The sequence below is a fragment of the Temnothorax longispinosus genome, chromosome 7 (genome assembly GCF_030848805.1).
Source record: "Temnothorax longispinosus isolate EJ_2023e chromosome 7, Tlon_JGU_v1, whole genome shotgun sequence".
NCBI classification, from domain to species: Eukaryota; Metazoa; Arthropoda; class Insecta; order Hymenoptera; family Formicidae; genus Temnothorax; species Temnothorax longispinosus.
The window spans coordinates 18,145,786-18,167,258 of NC_092364.1; the positions used below are offsets into that span (position 1 = coordinate 18,145,786).

The 21,473-nt window shown below is 44.3% G+C and overlaps 1 protein-coding gene and 1 long non-coding RNA gene across 4 annotated transcripts in view; one reads left to right on the forward strand and one right to left on the reverse strand.

Annotated features, from left to right (window-relative positions):
- LOC139816601 (uncharacterized) overlaps positions 1 to 15,335 on the reverse strand; it is a 101,244-nt gene extending 85,909 nt beyond the window's left edge. For both annotated transcript variants that reach the window (XR_011733044.1, XR_011733043.1), the window contains exons 1-2: positions 13,682 to 15,335; positions 13,344 to 13,444 (exon numbers count right to left, since the gene is read on the reverse strand). This is a non-coding gene — a long non-coding RNA (uncharacterized lncRNA). The remainder of the gene's footprint in view (positions 1 to 13,343; positions 13,445 to 13,681) is intronic.
- Positions 7,003 to 21,473, forward strand: part of Shn (zinc finger schnurri) — a 28,251-nt gene continuing 13,780 nt past the window's right edge. Inside the window, exon 1 of one of the 2 annotated variants that reach the window (XM_071784196.1) lies at positions 7,003 to 9,428. In XM_071784196.1, coding sequence (XP_071640297.1) covers positions 9,419 to 9,428 — 10 coding nt within the window. In that variant the 5' untranslated portion in view covers positions 7,003 to 9,418. The remainder of the gene's footprint in view (positions 9,429 to 21,473) is intronic. The other variant, XM_071784197.1, reaches the window with a different exon arrangement.

Sequence of the window (21,473 nt, forward strand, 5' to 3'; positions counted from 1 at the left end):
AGCATGCCAAATTAAACGTCAAAAATATAACAGCGCTAAAAGACTTTCGATTTCCGATCATTTTCACGACCTCGAGTTTCGCCGTCATTAAATTTTAATTTCTAATAGCTGGAGGATAGCGCAGAACATATGATCGAAGTTATTTCAGTTACTTATTTAATGTCCATGAAGTCAAATTGAAAATTGATATGACAACTTCCTGCTACCTAATATTAACCTAATATTAATCGCCTAAGTGATATAGTCGATAGCCTAAGTAAGATTTTATTCCTGTAACATCAAGTGGATGTTACAGGAATAAAATCGTGAAAATTCTCTCAAATTCGACTATCTGCGATAATTGCTAATTAAATTTGACGTCATATTCCATCAAAAACTTATACACACGCACACACACACACGTTCCGAGATCTCTTCACAACATTCCGAAGCAAAGAAATCTAAACTAGAAACTTTCTGTAGTTGTTATCACTGATTCATGGAACTTCCGTACGCGCTTGATTGAGCCAGTTCGTGTTTCTATGCGTGATGGGCTTTTCACGTTATCACATATGCGATTCGCTTCCGGGAGAATCTCGGGAGAGGTATCGTCATTCGAGCATATGAGGCAATCATCCGTGGCCGTATAATCGCCAGGAATATTGCCGTTACGTCGAACCACATAAGTCCTCCGACTTGAAATGAGAGGTCGCCTGATAACCGTCTGACGATTATACATTATATATATAGACGATATTGTAACGATGTGATACATGTATATCTTTCTTTCTAAAAATGTGAAAGTATCATTCCGCTTGCATCATAATCCTTTCTCTCTTCTCTCCTTTCTCCTCGCAATACGTATCACCGTGCGAAGAGTAGAGGAGAGCGCAAGATATGAGAAACGTAAATGACAATAGAAATTAATTTCTAAATTTAATTTTTTTTTAATTTCCACGACCGATGCACGAGACGTCCTCGTCACAGTATCAGAAATACCGTGACACCGACGGCGACATTTCGATGAATCGGCATGGCCGATAAATCCAGCCGGCAACGACGACTTTTCCGCCAGCTCTGACCTCCTGCACGCGCATGCGATCTCGCTTTTGCGATCGGATTTCTGCTGCGCCTCGCTCGCTCGTTTCACAATATTGCGTCGCGTCGTTATTTGCCGCGTGCGTGCTACCAAACATTTGATGAAATCCATTTCGCAAACGAACCGTTCGCTGCCTTTTCAAGCGAAAAAGGATCTGCTCGGTGGAAAATGCAAGACTATAAAATATTCCAAGCATCAAGATAAAGGTGCGCGAGAACTCGATATTTCGCGTCGTATGAATATTTCAGTAAAGGAAAGAAAAACACTAGGATCCGTTCGCGCGTTTCCAGGGTTTTCATTGTGTGCGTTTAGGCTTAGTGCAGTCAGTATTTTTCAGTGAAATCCCTCTCTTTCGCCTTGAGAACTTGGAAGGGCGCAGATGCATCCTTGTCGTTGCATTCCGCTGCATGACCCTCTTGGATCCGCATCGCTCACCGAGGCGTTTATATCGAACGGGGGGATACCTCGTCGGGCCGAGGCTATTCGCCTGTTCTATTAAGTGCTCCGAGAACGCCGTCCTTCCCCATCCGCGCGCGCCGGCTGGTCGCGATCGAGGCGTTAATGAAATCCTCGCGGCACGGTTAACACAGTGACCTTAAGTAAAACGTCCTCGCTCGCCGTTGCGCCTTTGACCCGCACTGCAAACGGCGCCGAGCGCTCGGCTCCCTCAAAGGGAAAGAAGAAAAGAAAGAGCGAGAACGTCGATAGCACTCCCCGGCTTCCCGGAGCATACATCGAGAATGACGAAGACTGTTTCGTTGAAATTTAGTAAAATTTAGTACCCCCCGTGAAAAGAAACAGTTAACGTGAATCTTAGAAGAGAGATTATGCTTGTCGCTTGAGGTACAATAATCGTGTCATATTTAAGTTTTATATTTCATTTTCGTTATATATCCCGACACGCGTGAGTTTTGATGACGGAAATGTAGACCGTACGAAATATGATTCGACGTTCTTCTCGCGATGCTCTTCAGCGTTTTTGTGCGCTAGAGAATGCCGCGACACGTCGGCGTCGGTGACGCATTCGCGCGATATAGACGAATTCTGTTTGACACCGCGTATTTCCTGTACGCAATCCATAAGTATTGCAGCAACACGCCGCAAGAACGGAAGAAAGTGAAAAATTTGACGTGGGTAAATGAAAATTATATAATTTAAACTGAGAAACCAATGGTCGTTCCAGGAAAAAGCAACGATTAAGGCGGAATTTATAGGTACCCAAATACAGTTCTATTCCATGAAAAATAAAAAATATACCATATGGACGGGGCAGTCCTTCATCGTTTCTCTCCATCTCCGTTTCTCCGTCTCTCTTTCCCTTCCTTCTCTCTCTTGTTCTTTTTTACGACCGATCCTCCTCATGGTGAATGCGTGTGCGTGACTACCATGTGACGAAGCGGATTCATAGTAGTGTGCCCCGATGGAATACCCTACGGAGTGACGTTGGGAAAAGAAGGAGCAAGCCGGAATCACCTTAGGAGGAAGCGAGGAAGAGAGAGGCCGATGGCTCGGCGGCATATAGCGAGCGGCGAAGGAGAATAGCAGGGCGAAACGTGGTGGTGAAGCAGTTCGTGGAATGTCTCGTCATCTCGGGGGAACAACAATCCGGGCTTCTCCGGAACTCCGGCGGGGGAACAGGCCTGAGATCTCCACACTGCATCCAACTGGTTGCTGCCCGCCTCCGTTCGTTCGCTCGTCCGCCTGCTGCTTACTTCGAGTTTGCTATTGCCGACTTGGCATCCAATGCGGTGTCCTTAGGTTGGCGAACGTCGCTGGCGATCGTAATAGTCAAACCTTCTCTCTCTTCTCTTTTCCTTACTGCACTACTAAGCTTTGTTACCTCTGAGTAGAGAAATCTCTGCCTTGATGCACTACAACGTGTGAAGATTATTTCGATGCCGGTTCAGTTCCAAAAATCTCTACTGAAAGTTACAAGTGTAGCGAGTTTCTTGTGGTAAAAGTTAACAGTTGATTTTTCCGAACAGAATTATAAAGACGTGGATTATTTGTGCATTATAAATAACTAGAAATGATAATGTACAGATACAACTGCCCCTGTTAATGGCCACGTCTTTCCTCAGGTAACTTCATGAAAAAATTAGTTTAATTAAAATATTTGTGTATAATAAGTTGTCGGTGACAAAGTGACGAGTAAAAGAGCGAATGGACCACAGCGAATAATTGAGAAAAAAGTAAAGAAAAAAATATGACTCGGGAAACATCTATTCTGAGTTTATTTTACAACATATCTATATATTAATTTGATCTATAGTTACGGTTTTAAAAATAAACTTTACGTTTATTTTTATTAAATCTGATCAGAGACACATATTTTCTTCGTATTATAATATCGCACGTATTATAATATTCTTCGTATTATATAAGCCCACGTATACGAGAAAAATGTGTACTAAATAAGAAGGTCAAAAGGAAAGAATAAAAAACGTTCATGTGTTGCAGTGTGAAAATGTGACCCGGAATAGGTCATGCGCGTAAAGTTTCATTTTTTGACGCACTCCATTTTTTTCAAGCTAAATATATAATGGAATAAAAATTCACGGAAAGTAACATTATTGAAGTTCCATGCAATAAAAACGATTAATGTCAAAGTGCATATCTAAATCCACTTTGCCCTCAAAATGAATATATTAATTTAACGTATTATCGCGTGACGTTCCTTCTTCCACTCATCAGTTCGTTGCTCCTTCTGGAATTTCTCTTTCTTTCTCTATTTCATATTTCTATTATTATTTTATTTTGTTCTGCGATTAATATCGCATCGCCGATAACGCATCGCATCCCGCCGATTACGGGCGGGTGGGTAAATGGCTCGATTGTTATACGAATCGGTGATACCATGAATGAAGTTCGTTAAATGCTTTTCGCGAAAACGGGCTGGCGAGAGAGCCAGAGCTGGTGGTGTATCGGAATGTATTCCGCTAATCGCGTATCATTCGTAGCGCCGAACTCGCGCTAATAGCACCGCTCACAACCGCCGCAATTTGTATTCTTTCGCCTTAATTACCGGGCTCTCGTGATAACAACCGTTCGCCCTGGGCGGGCACACGTTGCGCGCCTCGTGCCAATTAGCCTGCCTTTGTTGTCGCTCAATAATAATCACGTCGGCCGGCCGCGCTCGAAAGGGCCGTTCGCATCGGTGCAATTCGCTGCACCCTAAAGACCGGCCGATTGATGCTCCATAACGGCCCGATAAATTCATAGTCAGATTTGTATTTGTAGGTATTGTATATCCGCATTTCGTTATCCTGTCACGCCCGTTCCACAACGGGACGCGCTACAAGATCTGACTGAAGCGCGATCCGCAAACGCAATCGGGTCAAGTCCACTTTTGACAAAATTCGATTCGTTCCGCTTTTTTTTTACCTCAACATTCGTATGCCAAAATCCCGTTTGCCACTCGTGCTTTCGACATTTCAATCGCGCGTACGTGACTATCAGAAAAATCGCGGCGTGCTATTTTTCGAAAACAAATGCATCGGAAATCTACATATATATACGTTATAAGGGCTTTATTTAAAATCATAAAGGATCGTATGTGTTTCAATATGTTCTTTCATGTCCCAGTTGTTTGTTACTGAATAACATTTTATCCAGATATATACGTATAAGCGTGAAAGCGGATTTGACTCAATTTTATATATGCCGTCTTCTTCCTACGTCCAGTTAACAAAAGTAACTTGTTGCACACACGATATTGCGCAGTCGATGATCGCCCACGATTATGAGGCGCGTGTGCGTGAGAACGGCGACGGTGTTGCGTTTCAGATACGATCGATGCAAACGTTCGTAAAGTGTGGCGGAGACCGGAGACTCTTTCATGCTCCGCGCGACGGAATCGTTAATTATACCTCCGACTGATTGTCCTTGAATGACGAATCGCCATAACTGTGTATCGTATTAACCGCTAATTGCAACGGAGGTCAAACGAAAATTCACAGATGGTATCGCCGGATCGCGCACCTCCCAATAATTTCGTAACACGAATACCGTTAGGCACTGACGGAATAACACGTGATTTATAAGTGCGAACGCAATCGCGGAATGTCAGTCTTAAAATTCATAGCGCACTCCATGTAACGTTCTTTAACATCTGAAAAATATGAATATAAATACATACGCTTCTAAATATACATCTGTTTTCATACAGTTATACAAGATTTCTAAAACATTTTTTCTTCTTAGCATATGACTTCACAAGGTTTCATGTGCTATTCCGCAAATAGCAGTCCGTATAAATACTCGGAACATTTTAACGGGAAACAGAAAATCCGACCTAAAAAATTTTTTTAGAGTTCGTGTTATTCTTTGTGCGTGCCCTTTGAAAACTTTCCTCGGGGAGTTTGGTTCCTCGAAGACCAGCTGTCCTTCCGGGTGAGAGATTTGTACGTAGTTGGCAGATAACAGCGGGGTCTCTCTCTTCCCGGTGCGAGTCTCGGAGTCTCGGAACGGGAACGATGAAACATAACCGTGACGGCGGTAAAGACGGAGGAAGAGAGACCCCGCGTGCCCTTGGCTGTTAGCGATCCGGAATAGATAAGGCAGATTATCGCGCAAGATCCCCGTCTTTCTTATTCGTCTGGGGCGAGGCGCCCCTTTATTTTCACGGCTTTATTTATAGCGTTTTGTTTGGGTGCCGTCGCCAAACGCCAAAGCGACTGAATATCTCAAAAAGCACGCTCTAATCCGCCAAACGACGCTTGGCTTGCCGGCCGCAAAAGTGGCACCCGACGATGATTAAAATTGGAAATCGGCCGCAGTCGCTAATCTCGGCGTTTGAATGGAGTCTCGCGGCGGAGGGGGGAACCAGGCGTTTTACAAACAGGTAACATTACACCGCAATGGGCGCCGCGGAAACAGGTTGCATCGAGATTGTACGGGCGGTTGTAAATGTAGGCAAATGGAGAAACGTGAATTGATCAGGAAGAAAGGAGCTCTCGAACGATCGCGATTGATTTATCTCCGTTTCTTGCGAAACGGTGCAAGTTTGACGAAGCACTCGGCTAACTCAAAGAACGATCAACTCTTCGATTAGCGATCCTTAGCTTGCACGAGAAAGAAAAAGAGAGAAAGAAAATTGTAGGTAATTGTTTATTCAAACTCTTTGACCAATCGTCGACTATTCGACGAACGGCTCCAAAAATAGAAAAGAAAATACAAAGCAAACCCAAGGATCTATAAGCCAGGGTCTCGGCGCTCACGTCGATCGTGATTTCGCGGTAGATTTTCCATTTCGCGCGCGGTTCCGCCGTTGACGACGGCAAGGCCACGGTTAAAACCCTCATTATCGTCTTCCAATATGACGTGTAACGCGCCGATTCTCCGTGGTGCTCATACACGTAAGACGTAAGAGAAGGCGCGCCGCACGGGGCATATCTGCGTCCCTGAGGAGAGCCTCGTATCTCGTATCTGAACTCTCTTCTCCCGCTTCATCTTTATCCCTCTCTCGGTCTCTCTCCCTCGCTCTCTCGGGGTCGCTTGGGCTTTCTCATATTTACTCGCCCCGTCCCTTCGTCCCTCACGCTCCCTGGTGCTAACTCCCTACTAGAGGATCGTGCGCCGATCCCGTCTCCCCTACTACCATCTACCATCGCGTCGACGGCCCTCAGTGCGCGTTCGATACACGGAATCGCCTCGTGGTTCTCGGAAGGCAGTAGACTGTCGTCAACCACGCCAGACGGCGCACCGCTCGCACACACTCTCTCTCTCTCTCTCTCTCTCGTTGCGTATTCGCCTACTGGCTCTGGCTCTGGCTCACCCACGGGGCTACCTCGCCCTCCGACCCTCTCCTCATTCCTTCTCTCGCTCTCTCTTTCTCTCTCCCTCTCTCTCTTCCTCCTCTCTCCGTTCTCCTCTCTTCCTCTCCCCTCCCGCCACTACTCCATACACTCTGTCTCGCGGCGCGGCTACGGAGCCAGCCAGCTACACGGGGCCCGCCAGTTACGCAACAATAACAACGCCGTGAGGAGGTGCGTAGCGTCGTGCGGCGCGCGACACCGCAACGCGACACCGTGGATCGTGCGTAGTGTGTCGACCGTTCACGTTTCGCGGGGAATCACTTGTTGACACCGACGCGGGTGAGACGGAGCGATTCGCGCGGATCACCGGATAAGAACGTTAAGGGGGAAACGGAGAGGTGATCGTCATCGAGATAAAATCGGCTTTCGCGCGCGAATTCCAACCGCGGCCAGGAGCGAAATCGACGGGAGTGACTCCGAATCCGCGCGTGCCGATTCGCAAGAATCGAACGCGATCGAGGGTAAGGTGACGTGTGGGAGAAAAGGTGCGAGAGTGTGCGATTTGAGTATAGATTGTGAGATCGTTGGAGAACGAGGAGAGACCATAAACGGGCGCGCGAGAGTGGAAGATTCGCGCGGGGCACAGAAGGGAGGAGATTCCGAGGGAATTCCGATCGATCGGGATCGAAAGCGAGAAAGCGTGACTTCAAACGCCGGTCGTTGCACGAGGAAAACGCGTGTGAGGCAACTTCGACTTCATCGGCGAGGAAAAAATCTCGCGAAGCCGGGGGACTCGAATGTTACACACTCGGATGGAGAATACGCTGCAAGTGTCGATCGGCGCGGTAGATCGGTGAGGAGCGTCAAGCCGCACACCGGATCGAGTAGTCGGTAACTCGCCTCCGATCGATGAATGGAGCAGTAGTGACGTGTTATCACGCGGCGAGTACGAGAGCGGCCACGAGGACAGAGATCGGCGAGAGGTGCGCCGATCGGTCGATAGATTATCGGTGAATCAGGACCGCGAGCGACGTCGGGGTAACACCGAGTATAAATCGCAACGAGGGACAAAAGTCGCACGCCAGGAGTTTGAGATCGAGCATCAATCTGGTACACGAGATCTCCGGCGGCAAACGAGGTCGCCGCGTCGCGCCGATAGATCGGCCGGAGAATCCGCTACCGATTTCTCGGGAGGGAGACCCCGAGGAGAGGAGAACGCGCGTGAGACGCTCGCGAGCGTCTCCCCGCTGCCGCCCGCGGCCCCACGGCGACGCGTTTAGGCGCCAATGACGTCACCGTGCGAGTGAGACCGCCGGCGGGGGAATTCGCGGTCGGAGTTTCTCGCCGCGCGCGCGGCACGTTTACGCGTGTCCCCGACGCGACGCGACGCGACGCTCGGCAGTGTCGCGATCGCCGGCAATGGTAGCAGCGGTGGTAGTGGTGACCGCGCGGTAGTAGCGGTGTGGTGATCTTGTTCCTCGTCGTCGCCGTCGTCGTTACCTCGCGGTGGGGGCCAGGATACCCCGTGGAATCCGCGGTGCGCGCGAGTGGCCGATTACAATTTTCTACGTATGTATATGTCGCTCGTCGGCGGGCAATGACTAACCGCGCGCGGCCGATCGCGCTAACGAGAGATATCATATCCGTCGACTCCGGAGCTGCCGATTCGGAGCTATCGCCGTTGTCGTTATCGTCGTCAGCGCCGGTCAGACGGGATTTGCATAGCAAACAGATTGACGCGCTCGTAGTAAGTGGATAACGAGAAGCGAGAAATCGCGCGCGTACACCGTATATAGCGCGAGAGATCGCGCCCGCTTGTGTGCGGCTCGTACGCGGGTGAGTGTGTGAATATCGCTCAGTGCGTACGTGCGTGCGTGCGTGCGTGCGTACGACTGGCTCGCGGTGCCAGCAGGAGGGAGAAAGAGAGAGAGGGAGAGAAAAAGAGATAGAGGATACGACGGACGAGGCAAGTGTGGAGCTTAAAATAGAAGAGTGACTTCGGTTTAAGTACGTGGCGGGAGGACGGAGCGAGTAAAACGAATCGGAGAAGAGAAGGGTAGATGTTGTGCTCACTTTTTCCCCACCTCCGCGTTTCTGTGATACGTTCGAATTCTACGTTTCTCCGTGGGTGAAAGAGGGAACAACGGGAGAGGAGACGACGAGAATACACATACACACGCACACATATATTACATATATATATATAAATATTTCGCGGTGGAGTGTGTTTCTTCTGTGATAATTCCTATAGTGCGTATTGTAGTGGTGGAACGCGCGAGAGAGGAAAGAGAGAGAGAGAGAAAGAGGGTGACCGTGTCTCTTACGCGCGCGACACTTTTCTCTTTTTCCCGCCTGTGTGTCGTTGGGAAAAAAGGAAAGAGGATCCGTCGATCCTCAGCGAGGCAGAGATCGCGCCTCCAGCAAGCGAGCGCTCGCCCATCGGAAAGGAGGCGTCGGCTCGCTCTCTGTCCCACGCGATGGATCGTGACTCGTGTTCGTATTTCTGCGGAGGCTGCGAGAGGACCGCCGCCGAGGGCCGAGCTATGCCGATGGAGTAACAAGTGAGCGGCGAAGCGGCGTTGCCATGACGACAGGTGAACCATGAGTCTCTCCCCGTAGTTCCCTCCCGCCTTGTCCTCCTCTTCCGCGGCCCCCCTCACTACAGTCACTACCAGTCCCCCTGCTCTCTCGTCCCGCCGTCACTCTCCGCGCGGCATGTTTGTTGTCCCTCTTTTCCTCTGACCCCGTATACTCGCGAGATATGATGCGACAACAGTGCCTCTGTCTTTCTCTCTCTCTTTCTCCTCTTCTCTCACGCATTGTGGACGTGCTCTCCGATCTCGATCCTCCTCTCCTGGTTCGTCACTCCACACACGCTCTCTCTCTCTCTCTCTCTCTCTCTCTCTCTCTCTCTCTCTCTCTCTCTCTCTCTCTCTCTCTCTCTCTCTCTGTCTTTCTCTCTTTTTTCTTTTCTCTTTCTCCTTCTCGACGCTCGCTATTTCGTTCTCCTTTTTCGGTCGCTCCCTTCCTTCTTTGTGGTCTCATCGTCTCGATACACTGACGTGTTTTCGTGATACTCGGAAAGTTGAACGATCATGAGAGAAAGAAGAGAGAGAGAGAGAGAGAGAGAGAGAGAGAGAAAGAAGATTGGATTCTTTTCTGACCAGTTTCGTACATTGTGAACAGTGTTACGATCGCGTTGTAAAAATTTACGAGGGATGCTGCGGTCGTTACGTCAAGTCCACCGTCAGCATCGCTGGCTCCTCTATTCGCTCCCCTCCCCACTTCTTTTTACAAACCGGACCGCGTGCGAGCATCGCGTATACGATAGTAATTTCGGCCTTCAATCTTGCGTGCGCGTGTGCGACACGCACATCTATATGTGCGCACACACGTTCAACGACATCTTTACCCGAAAGGCGTTTTTGTCACGCTGAAAAGTTTTCCGATAAAAAGAGAGGGAGATACACAGATAATGACAGCAATCGCTTAGCATTATCACCGCTGACTAACGTTTCTATCCTTGAAAATACAGCGCAATCTTAACTATAGTCTTTATAGACCTGCAACCGCGCTTTATATTGTTAACTCACTAAATGGACACACGAGAAATAATATATCCTACTTGTACAGAAATAACATTTTTATGTAAAAAAAGTCCGACATTAACAGCAAATAGATTGATGAAGAGAAATAGCAATCGTCACACGAACAATTTCCTAGAGATTCATTATAATCATTATATTCTCCTATAGTTTTCCAATAGATTTTTTAATAAAGTTGGCGGCAAAATCTCACTTAATAAAAGTCTCATTGAAAACAAGTAATTTCGAAACACCCGTTAGATCACGAAGAATCAGTACGCAAATTAAAGCTGTAGATAACTCGCAAGTTATAATTAATCGCTGGTCGGTATTTCTCCAGTATATCGCTTGGTCGACCACCTCTGGTCAAACAAGTACATGTGAACTTCGAGAGAGATAGGCACGACAAAGTTCCAGAACGAGTAGATGGCGGGGAAACAATTTTTGAACTGCACAGATAAGTTCTTCTCTCTCTCTTTCTCTTCGCTTCTTCTCGTCCCTCTGCTCCGAATAATCCTTTGTGAGGATCTCCCCCCTTAAAGACATCGGTTTAATTTATTTAAATACATAATAGGCAGTCATAAGAACAGTTATTAAATTAAGAACAAAAACCAAACTAATAAAATTATTGTCTATTTGTCTGTTAAGTATTATACAAGTTATTAAAAAATATAATTTGATTATCGTAAAAATATTTCTTTGTTTTTGTCTTTAAAAAAGTGTACTATTCACATCAAGTTGTTTGAACCGCTTATATTTAATTCTTACTTATCTCTAATTTATTTATTAATGACTCAGAAAAACATCTTTTTCAATTGATATTCGTATCATATCTAAATGCGTGAATACTGACGCTAAAGTACCCAAAGAACATTTTTCAATGCTTTCTAATAATCATGCATCGATGGGCATGCTACTTCGAGTAATCGCTCCGCACTCACGCACGCAACGTCCGTTGGTCGAGCGGCGTTGGATGATGCCGTTTTAGCATGCTTAGCGCGTAGGCCATGCGATATTCCAAGTACGCTGAGCTATTTTCATGCTACGCCGAGAAGACACAGAGAGCGAGCGAGCTCCGCGGAGTACAAGACGCGCGTCTCTCTTATGCCTATAGCGACGGTGACACGACGACGAAGCGGCGCGGCGGCGACCTACGGCCAAGCCGTATAAAGCCGGAATCGGCCGCACCGCGAGTGGGATCGTCGGAATTTCTCTCGATTTGTCGTCTATTCGTGGAAGGGATTCCCGGGCCGGAGTTGCAAGCCCAAGATTCAGGCTGCAACGCGCGTTACTCCACTCACAGATATTTCTATCCGTGAGAAGGGACCAGTAATTCGAATGCTATGCAAAATTCTCGAATCATTCCGTCTTATGGGCAAATAGCGCAATTCGTGTCAAAACAATGAGCGCTTAAAATAAATATCTGAATCGGAGAGCTATTCGTCTAATTAAGAGACATTGTTTTAATTTCGAGAATATCCGGAGAATATTCCTTGTCCGCGAAGAGTACTTGTATAATGAAAACGGAACAGAATAAGAGGAGTAGTCGCCTATAATGCTTAACATTTCTTTGAAACAAGCATAAACACGCGATGAACTTGGCGGCTGTTTTGTGTGTAAACAATAGCACGGTAGCACGCGAAGATGAGAGTACAAGCCCGTGGAACAAGTTAAAGAAACGTAGAATGAAGGAGATTTATATTTGTGTAAACAGTCTCGTTTTGAAATGAATTCGACAAGTGATGCTTATAGTAAATGTTAATTTTTAAAGCAGCGTTATATTGATACATTTTCTCTCGAAAGTCTTATCAATTAGGAAGGCGTATAATTACAGAAACAGCGAAACAGCGTTAAAATGGGTTATAATGAAAATGATGAAAAAATTGAAAATTTTATCTTTTTTTTACATCATTTTCCTTATTTATTAATGTGGAAAATAGTTACGTATACAGTAGCAATTGTCTGCACATATGCCTACAACGCACAATGTAAACACGATTATGATCGTAAAAGTTTTAATTACAAGAGTATCGATTGCGATAGATAACACCGCGATAACTTCGTTTACTATCAGTTCGTTATGATATCCTCGTTTCAGATATCGTGAACAAAATACAGTAACTCGAGTATAAGAGAAATTCTCCCGTGGTTTACCGGAGAATGCCTTCTTTTATATAGGGAATATGGAGACGTCAGGCGGTGGATTATTCCCCGACAAGAATCTCAATTGATTGCTCATGTGGAATTCTCGCGCTACACGTAAATCTGACGAAGAAATTCGATCTGTCGTGATATTCAACATGCATTATGCGGAAGAGATCGCCGTTGACGATTGACACATTTCGCGGAATTGCTTTTTATCATCGATTTGTTTGCGCAGTTTCTTGTGAGTCGCTTAGAGAAAACTGCTAAGTAATTAACGCGCCAGTTGCACAAAAAACACAAAAACATCATGTAAAATGATGCAAAATATTTAATCGCATAAACGCGTTGCGCTAAAAAACCTTGTTATCGATATTTAATCATCTCAATAATTTATAACTAAAATGAATTTTATAATTAAAAACATACAAACGCGTATATTTTTAAACACGCAGATACTAAACTCTTGCTGCCTTAAATCAAGTCGTATGATTTTTGGAGGGTGTAATCGATGTCATTGATATTGGTTTTCCCAAAATGGAATTACGAGATCAAATGGAAAACTCGTGTTTCGCGGCGCAAACATCCGCGAGTTAAAATATCTCGCGAAAGGCGGCGGTCGCGCGTGATACAATGGAATTTACTTTACTCGCTATCTGAATTTACTTTAACTGTCCGTGCACCCCCATCGTAAATCCAACCGAACTTCATTACGCTCGCTCGGCGATACTATAAACCTGTTACGGTCTTGTAATAAGCTTAAAAGGATTGTACGACACTCACCCATTCTCGCCAGACGTATCCTCCAGGTTCTTAATCGCTACCACGTGATCTCTCGAACTTGGCTCCCTCTCATTGAACGAATGGTGTGATAATTTTTTTACCTGCACATACACATACACGCTACTCTGTGAATGATGACAATGATGACTTTCCATAAAATTTTCACAAAAAGAAATCGATTTCACATCTTTATTAAGGAGTTTAGCCTTGAAACCGTTTTTTATGACAATGAATCACTGGCAATGTGCATTAATTTATATTTAATCTCGCCCACTAGCAATAAGAATTAAATCACTAATTCAATTTCAAGCTAAATGAGAATTCCGACTTTGACGTACGGTGGATTGACGGCGGACGTCAAATCGGGGAGGTACAGTTATAATATAACGTATCGCGTTCCACACGTTCCATCGTGACGTGAAGATCAGCAATTGAGACTACTACGTTTAATTGTAGCGAGGCTTATCGCGTTGTTCTTCGACTAGCATTAATAACCGTATCTCGCACGTTTGTTTTCGCGGAAAAGAAGCCACAAGAAACGTTGGCGTGTAGCAGAGTCACTCGCGTCGAAACCGGAAGAATTGCGTTATTTACTCGGTAAACACTCGTCCCAATTTTCAGGAACGCTCGCGGTATATACACGTTAAATAAATGTCCGTTCTCTCACCGGATCGTCAATTGATGATCTTCGGTGAATTTGCAATTCATAGAGGTGCGTCGTAAGTACGTATTTGTAATGAGACGCCGTTCAAATACGAAGAATTCGCTATTAGATTTATCCTGTGCGTCATGAAGGCACATATGAAAACAGCTATTAGTGATAACGGCGCATTCGTCAGTGATAGAATTATAATTAAACGAATCGGAAGGTAAATATGAGGTCATGTTGTTTACACGACCGATACAGTGACACTTGAATGACTCAATCAAGTCGTTTTCATTTAAGATCTAGAGTAGGTACTGCGACCACGTATATCTATTTTGCATTATTCTTTAGTGTTGAATTATCAGATTCTTATCGACTACACGAAGTGACGATTAAGACAGTGTGCGCAAGTTAAATGATGTAATGACAGAGAATGAAGAGAGCAAAATTAAAATCTTGATCGCTGATTCGCTTTCCCTCGCACAAATATCTAATAGGCAGTCGAATGAAAGCTTAACGATATTTCACCGAAATTAAGATTAACGAGCGTTACTTTTAATACGGAGGAATATAAAGTAAATTGAGACAAGAAATCGAAAGTAGAACAAAATTAAAAAATTACAGAGTAAAAAAATTTGTGTGTTGTATACGCGCAAATGTGTGTTGTGTACGTATGAACGGAGAAAAACATCCGTATCATCAGTTCAGTCTCGAAGAGAGTCTCCTTTCTTTGGGAAGCACTGGAGTGGGAAGGGAAAGGAGGGATTCCGGATAGGCGGCCGTGAACGTCCTAGGGCACGTAGACGCACGGCGGGGTGCGTGACCCAATCACCCGTTCACCGGCAGCGAGCGAGCGAGCGAGCGGAGCGGCGTGGATTCGTGTCGAGTCTCTCCGCCGGCGCGCGGTGGGGGACTACGGGGGACTATCGCGCGGAGCCGGCGCGGCGGAGCGGAGTGCGGTAGCGCGCGCGCAGAGTGTCGGGCGGAATCCCCGAGCGCGCGAGCGAGACCGTTCGCGCGTGTGTGACTGTGTGCGTCAGTGGTGGCCGTGCGAAGGCCGACGGTAGGGGAGAGAGTTGCTCCGTCAGACGCAAGCAGGCGGCTGATAGACGCGGGGGAAAGGAGAGGTAGGGAATGCCGCTTCTTCGTCAGACGCACGCGGCGACCGCGACGGCGACGGCGGCGGTGGTTCGGGTTGCGCGCGTGACTCACTTGTACATCGCGGGAATCTCCCGCTCTCTCGCCGGTGGCAGCACCGCACAACCTCGAGAGACCGCGCCGCGTGTGCACGAGTATCACGAGTATACGGTCAGACTGAGAGCAACGAAGAGAGGCGGCGGCGGCGGCAGTGACGGCGACGACGGCAGCGGCCACCGCACGATCGGAGAGTTCATCCGGTGCAACGACGCGCGCTTGGCCGCCGCACAGACCCGCTACGCGATACACCAGTGTTTCCCAACCTCGCTTCCGCAGCGATTCTAACGTGATCTAATTTCTACAGGAATATTGTAACCCGTAATAACAATCGTTAATTCGACGATGATTCCAATACTTTAGATGTAAACGAAGATGGTTTAATCAATTGGAAGCGGAATAGCAATGAGTTTTACAAATTATTGAAACTTTGCACACGTTTGAATCATCTCTGCGTCGTATTACATATATCATTCCATAAATAGTTAAAATAATAAAAGTTGTATACTAAATATATTTTAATAAGACACAGAAGAGATTGGTTTCCAAACGGTTTACGTAAGAGAAATATTGCGCATCACTGATTTGATTTACGCGAAATGCTGCATTGAGTGGACGTTAATTGGACGACGTATTCGTATATCTGGCACACACACAATCTGGCGATATAACCACGATAAACGTGACAATAAATATGCTGTCCACATATGTTAAAATGCTATTAACAAACAGTTATAAAATTACTGACGCTGCATCGAATAGATATACGCCGGAACAACGCCATCCACGCTATAAAAAGCAACATTCTACCGTTACTATCGATTACCGCATCAGTTAAATTAAACTTCACCCCATACCAGCAGAAAAGAATCAAGTAGTTATCGTAAGCTTAAATAGAATTAATGACCGAGCGGGGAACTGACCCGGGGTCTGACTCAGAATCAACAAGAGGTCTCGATGTTTCGGCACGCTCGTTTCTCTTGCGTGTTTTGTAGGATTCCCGCCGAATTCGTCACGTTAAATATTTAAAAGCCCACGGCATCGCCAAAATTATCTCATTTCCTCCTCGATGCGGGGAACACGGTCGAAGGATCGGCGATCTCTCGTCGGCGAAAGTCGCGAAACCGCGCAGCCGGTTTCCGCAATCCGGTGTTCGATAACGCTCTCGACACCACTGATTCACGTACGACGACGGAATTCCGAGCATTCGCTGTACTTCAGTGTACAGGTGCGGGGAGAGGCACCAACGTCGTTGTTGTATAATAAAACAGAATGGCGCAATGCCATTCAAGCCTGATTTCCCGTTTATCAATTGAGCCAGATAAGAACGAGCTGCATGGGCTTCTTATGTTTCGCGCAATAATTAATCGACAAGTTGTGGTCGCGTTTTCCTACTTAACCACGCACTACGTGCGATTGATAAAATCGTGCTATACACAAATTATGTCTAGCGTGATTTGAATCCCGCGTTAAAACCTGATAATAAAACAGGAACAAAGTGAAAAAAAAACATTAAAATCTAATAAAAGTATCAAAATCCTGACTTAAAAGCTAAAAAACTTAATTGAGATAGAATGCGAAAATTATTATTAGACTGACAAGGACTATAATCGTCAATTTTAAGCGCGGCAGTTAAAGTTGTCAAGACTCGTTGACGACATATGATTGATCAACTTTTTTCTAACGTATCGAGATGAAAAATAAGAGAGATAAAATTGAAGATAAAATTTTGAAGACTTCGCACACAAACGGTAGAGGCATTAATTGAGAATCAGACGTGCGAAAATTGAGGCATGATGGGATTAAGTCGCGGTCAGTTGAACGAGCGTTTAACGTGTCTGACGCGTCCGGCATAAAACGATTAACGAATTGTCAGGTCCATATAGCGTACGGTGGCATGATGTACGTTGTACGACGTATACGGCAGACTGAACGAACTATTCATAGGTTGCAATTGGTCGTTTGTACGAGTTTACGCTTCGCCTCTTCGAACTCTCACTCAGGATTAAGCTAATATCGTGCGAAACGATATCTACTTGCTTATCATATCCACTTAACACAGAAAATTGCATTCTCCACATTTCCCATTTAATAATTTAAAGAAAAAAAAATAATTAAAATAATCTTAAAATACTGCCTATTTTTTCTGATCGAATATGTAATTTTGACTAATTTTTATGCAGATTTTTGTGTTATATTTAGTTAAAAAAGATGCTTATCAAAACTTGACCACTAAACCCTGATCACTTGATTTTTGTTGTGTCTACAATCGTGATTTTTGGATGAGAGGAACGTCACGCTTTATTTTTCGATTTATTAGATACGATCGTAAATTGTATAGATTCACCTTACGTTTGCGTCACACTTTTGGCCAAACATAATGAAATACAACAATGAGAGTTATATCTTCACGCGTCTGCAGATGCATCGTTAAGAGAGGGGACCGAGGTCAGGGAGCGAGCTATCAAGATAGAGAGTAAACAGTAATAACCAATACATCAATAAAATATCCCAGCTCGCGTAATCTAGCTCTCTTTATTGGGGTTTTATTCGGGCTGGAGAAAACGACGATATGGGCGAGATCGCTAAACTCGTCGACCGAAAGTCCGAAAATAAAACTTTATGCCGTCCGTAACTAATTTTATTCGCGTACAATGGTACGCCAAAAATCTGATATCTTCTCTGACGCGGTGACGATGGATCTAAAATAAAATGGTAGAGGCAATTTTATTTTAAGCTAATTCCTTTATTTCGAAGAATTTTATTTTAGGAACTTTATCGGTACGATTGACGATGTGACGATTCCTTGCGAGATGCGATGACATTTCGTAACAAAATTAAGAAACGGATTGGAGATGAAAATGATTCTCGCATAAAACCGCGTTACGATTTTCGGGATATACCATAGTACTTGTCAATTGAAATTCCGGATGAAAAGTAGCAAATGTCAATGCAAGATAAGGTCACGTCGATTTTTATTCGTCTATGCCGAAATAAATTGAAATCTTACGATTTTATTAATTAAAGTTCTGTGAAAGCTATTGACGAATAAACTCTTCCATTTTTCATATATAGAGGTTTATCTGAAATATATTTTTTATTGTCTCCCACACATTTTTGTCTTGCGAAACAAATTATAGGACATAATTTATTTTCACACGGTTTTTATTTTCCTATAACCACATAAAAATTATCAAGCTGTAACAGGGTACCTGTTAAATGTTATTTCGCTTACGCTTCTTACGGAATTAAACGCATCCATGGAATCCAGCGCGTTATTCGCAGAGAAATAACTGCGGCGTATTTTATACTACCGAGTATAGTCCCGACCAAAATCTGCATCTGCGTTTGTGCTCGAAATGCAAACAAAACGTATCGTGACCCATTTTTGTCGCTCTGCGGACTGTGCTAGTACTGCTAGTGCATGCGAGCCGTATTTATTGCGCTGCCATACGCGTTCGCAAAGTATATTCGTTACCTGGCAGCTTGGGCGAGTATATGCGCGTATAATGCACGAATAACTTCAATAACAAGCTGTAATTTCAGGCAAATATTTGAGAGGCCGTTAATTGAACAATCCGAAACTCCGAACGATACACTCTCGACTATAATATCCTTTCGCTGTTCATCTCTTTTCAATTTATCGACGTTATCAGCCTCGATTCGCGACAGCGAAAACGCGATACAATTAAAACGCGAAGGAAGAATAGTATTTCTTCAACGTTCGCGGATAATCCTACTATTATGTTATGTGCTCAATTTGGAAGAACTTCCTAACTTTTAACCTATGTAAATTGCAAATTATAATGCAGCTATATACTCTTAAGATATGAGTCAAAATCTATTCTTGAATATTGACCTGATACAGTATATGTATATCATTATGTACAGTACTGTTATAAAGATACTCGTATACTTCTTTGCAGTCAAATAATATTGTGTACACACTACTGCGACACATAGACGCCTTATGCAAATTTGCGATAGCGTGAAAATATCACCGGCGATGCCGATGATTCAGTTTCCTCGCGCACAAACTTTCAAGTCCGCAACACATAAAACATCCTGCGATAATACGCGCGTAGATACCGCGCGCGTGTAAACCATAGAAACTGATTGTGAGTGAATAAGAATGGATTTAATGGCAAGCCGTCGTCATTTCATTCATCTCTGCCGGAGGAGAGCCCAATGAGATATGCGTGTTCGCGTGTGTTCGCGTCACGCGTATCCTCCCACGGTCCGCTTACAAAGGAGTCTTTTTTTAATCCACGCGGATCGACTTATTGTACTCGCAATGCACCGTAAACTTCGCAGCCGCAGGTACAATTAACGTGATTCATCTCGTATTCGCCGATCAGAATAATAAGGCATCGTTGTTCCGATAAGACACGATACAAAGATAGGATTATATTAAATTAATGTTGATCTAAGAATCTGTTGAAATCGATAAAAGTGCGAAGCTGGAGGTGCGCGAATTGTGAACTGCACTTTCGTAAAACTTCGTTTATTATTGTACGAGTTTGCAACGCTTAAATAATATCGCATGATATTTTGGTGGCTTTTACTTTAGATGTCTAAGAATCAAAAATTTTATGGCAGTGTCTCTTTTCCGAGTGAAGGAAATTGCCGCTGCCAAATGGACCGTCGATGTAAGTCTCGTCGTCGTTTGGACGTGGCGGTGATTCTCCGCGAGAAATGCCTCCGTCGGCGAACGAGATTGGCTCGCGTTCTGCCAGCTCCTCTCGCGCTTCTTATTTTGTCCTTCTCTCTCTCTCTCTCTCTCTCTCTCTCTCTCTCTCTCTCTCTCTTTCATCCTCTCCCTCTACTTTATTTGCGCGTATAAATAGCGCGGTCCAAAATTACCGGGTACTTCGGCGAACGGTGCCGCGAAAGTGGCGTCCAAGAAAAGGCCGGCGATTTCTGCTAGTTATAAAAATATACACGGGAACGACGTGGACGCCCGGTTGGTGACGCGCATTCTTCAACGAGGGATACGATGAGGGCAACTATGTAGACGAAAAGAAAGAGAGGATATAGAATTATTCATAGGCCTTAAGCCTTTGCGACCTGAAGTGATGACAATCAGTATGTAAAGATAAACGATTATGCGAAAGGAATGAAACTCGTTTTTTTTTTAATGGAAAACGAGGTAAATAGGAACGAATTGTGATATTTTAAGACATGATAAATTTTTTTCATTATAATATATATATATATATATATATATATATTAGAACTGAGCAAAATATATTAAATTCTTCATGAAACTGTTTATTTGTCACAAATCTGTTTTTGCATTCATTGTCATGAAGTAAAACTTATTTTCTTCTAAAAAAAATGCTAATACCAATATTGCCAAAATGTAATAAAATTTAATTTCTCATAATTGACGATTATATTCTTGAAGACGATGACAATCAAGTTTTAGCGGACTGGGAATTGCGGATTTTAAGCTTGCAAATGTTCATAACTCGACGGTGAACTTAATCAAAAATTTAAAACACACGCGGGAGAGAGAGAAGAAATATATCCGCTTTGAATAATTTATACGTTATATACGTATATAATGACGAGATATTATAGAAAGTTTCTATAAGGTTAAAATGTATATCGCGTACATCAATTTTAAAAACTACTAGTGAGAAAATTTACAAGAGGAAAAAAAAGACTTGAATCTTTGGTAATAATATTTAATGTCTTGTAACTTGAATGGATGTCAAGCTAGTAATTTCGGTAATTGTGTATAATTACTGCTATACTAACTTGAACATTTTATGGAATAAATACGAAATAATTTCGAAATATCTTTGTACATGTTGATAATATCAGGTTAATGACTGTATCAAAGGTGTAACGAACAAGTTGGCGTCAGCCGGATGCGATATTTCGACAATACTATCGACCTATATACATCGATTAATCGCGTAATTATTGCATCGCGTCGAGAAAAAGAGGCAAATATGCCGAAAGACTGAGTACGATCCTAAATAATTCCACGGTAAATAATTTGTCGTCGATCAGTCGCGCCGATGAGCAAACACGGAAGCGACCTCGGTTGCTTATAAATGAAAATGCAGGCGCAGAGAAGTCTCGCTCGTTCACGTAAATGAATCTGAACGGTTGAACCCGTCCCCAACTTCCGCTTTCGCAACCTCGCATTGCTGTATAATTCCGCGGAGATGACCTGTCACGCCTTGAATATTGAACACGTGGATAATTGCGTTTGAATCAATATCTGCTTAAAATATTACGATATTTTATTAAACGATGTTAATATATTAATATCGTTT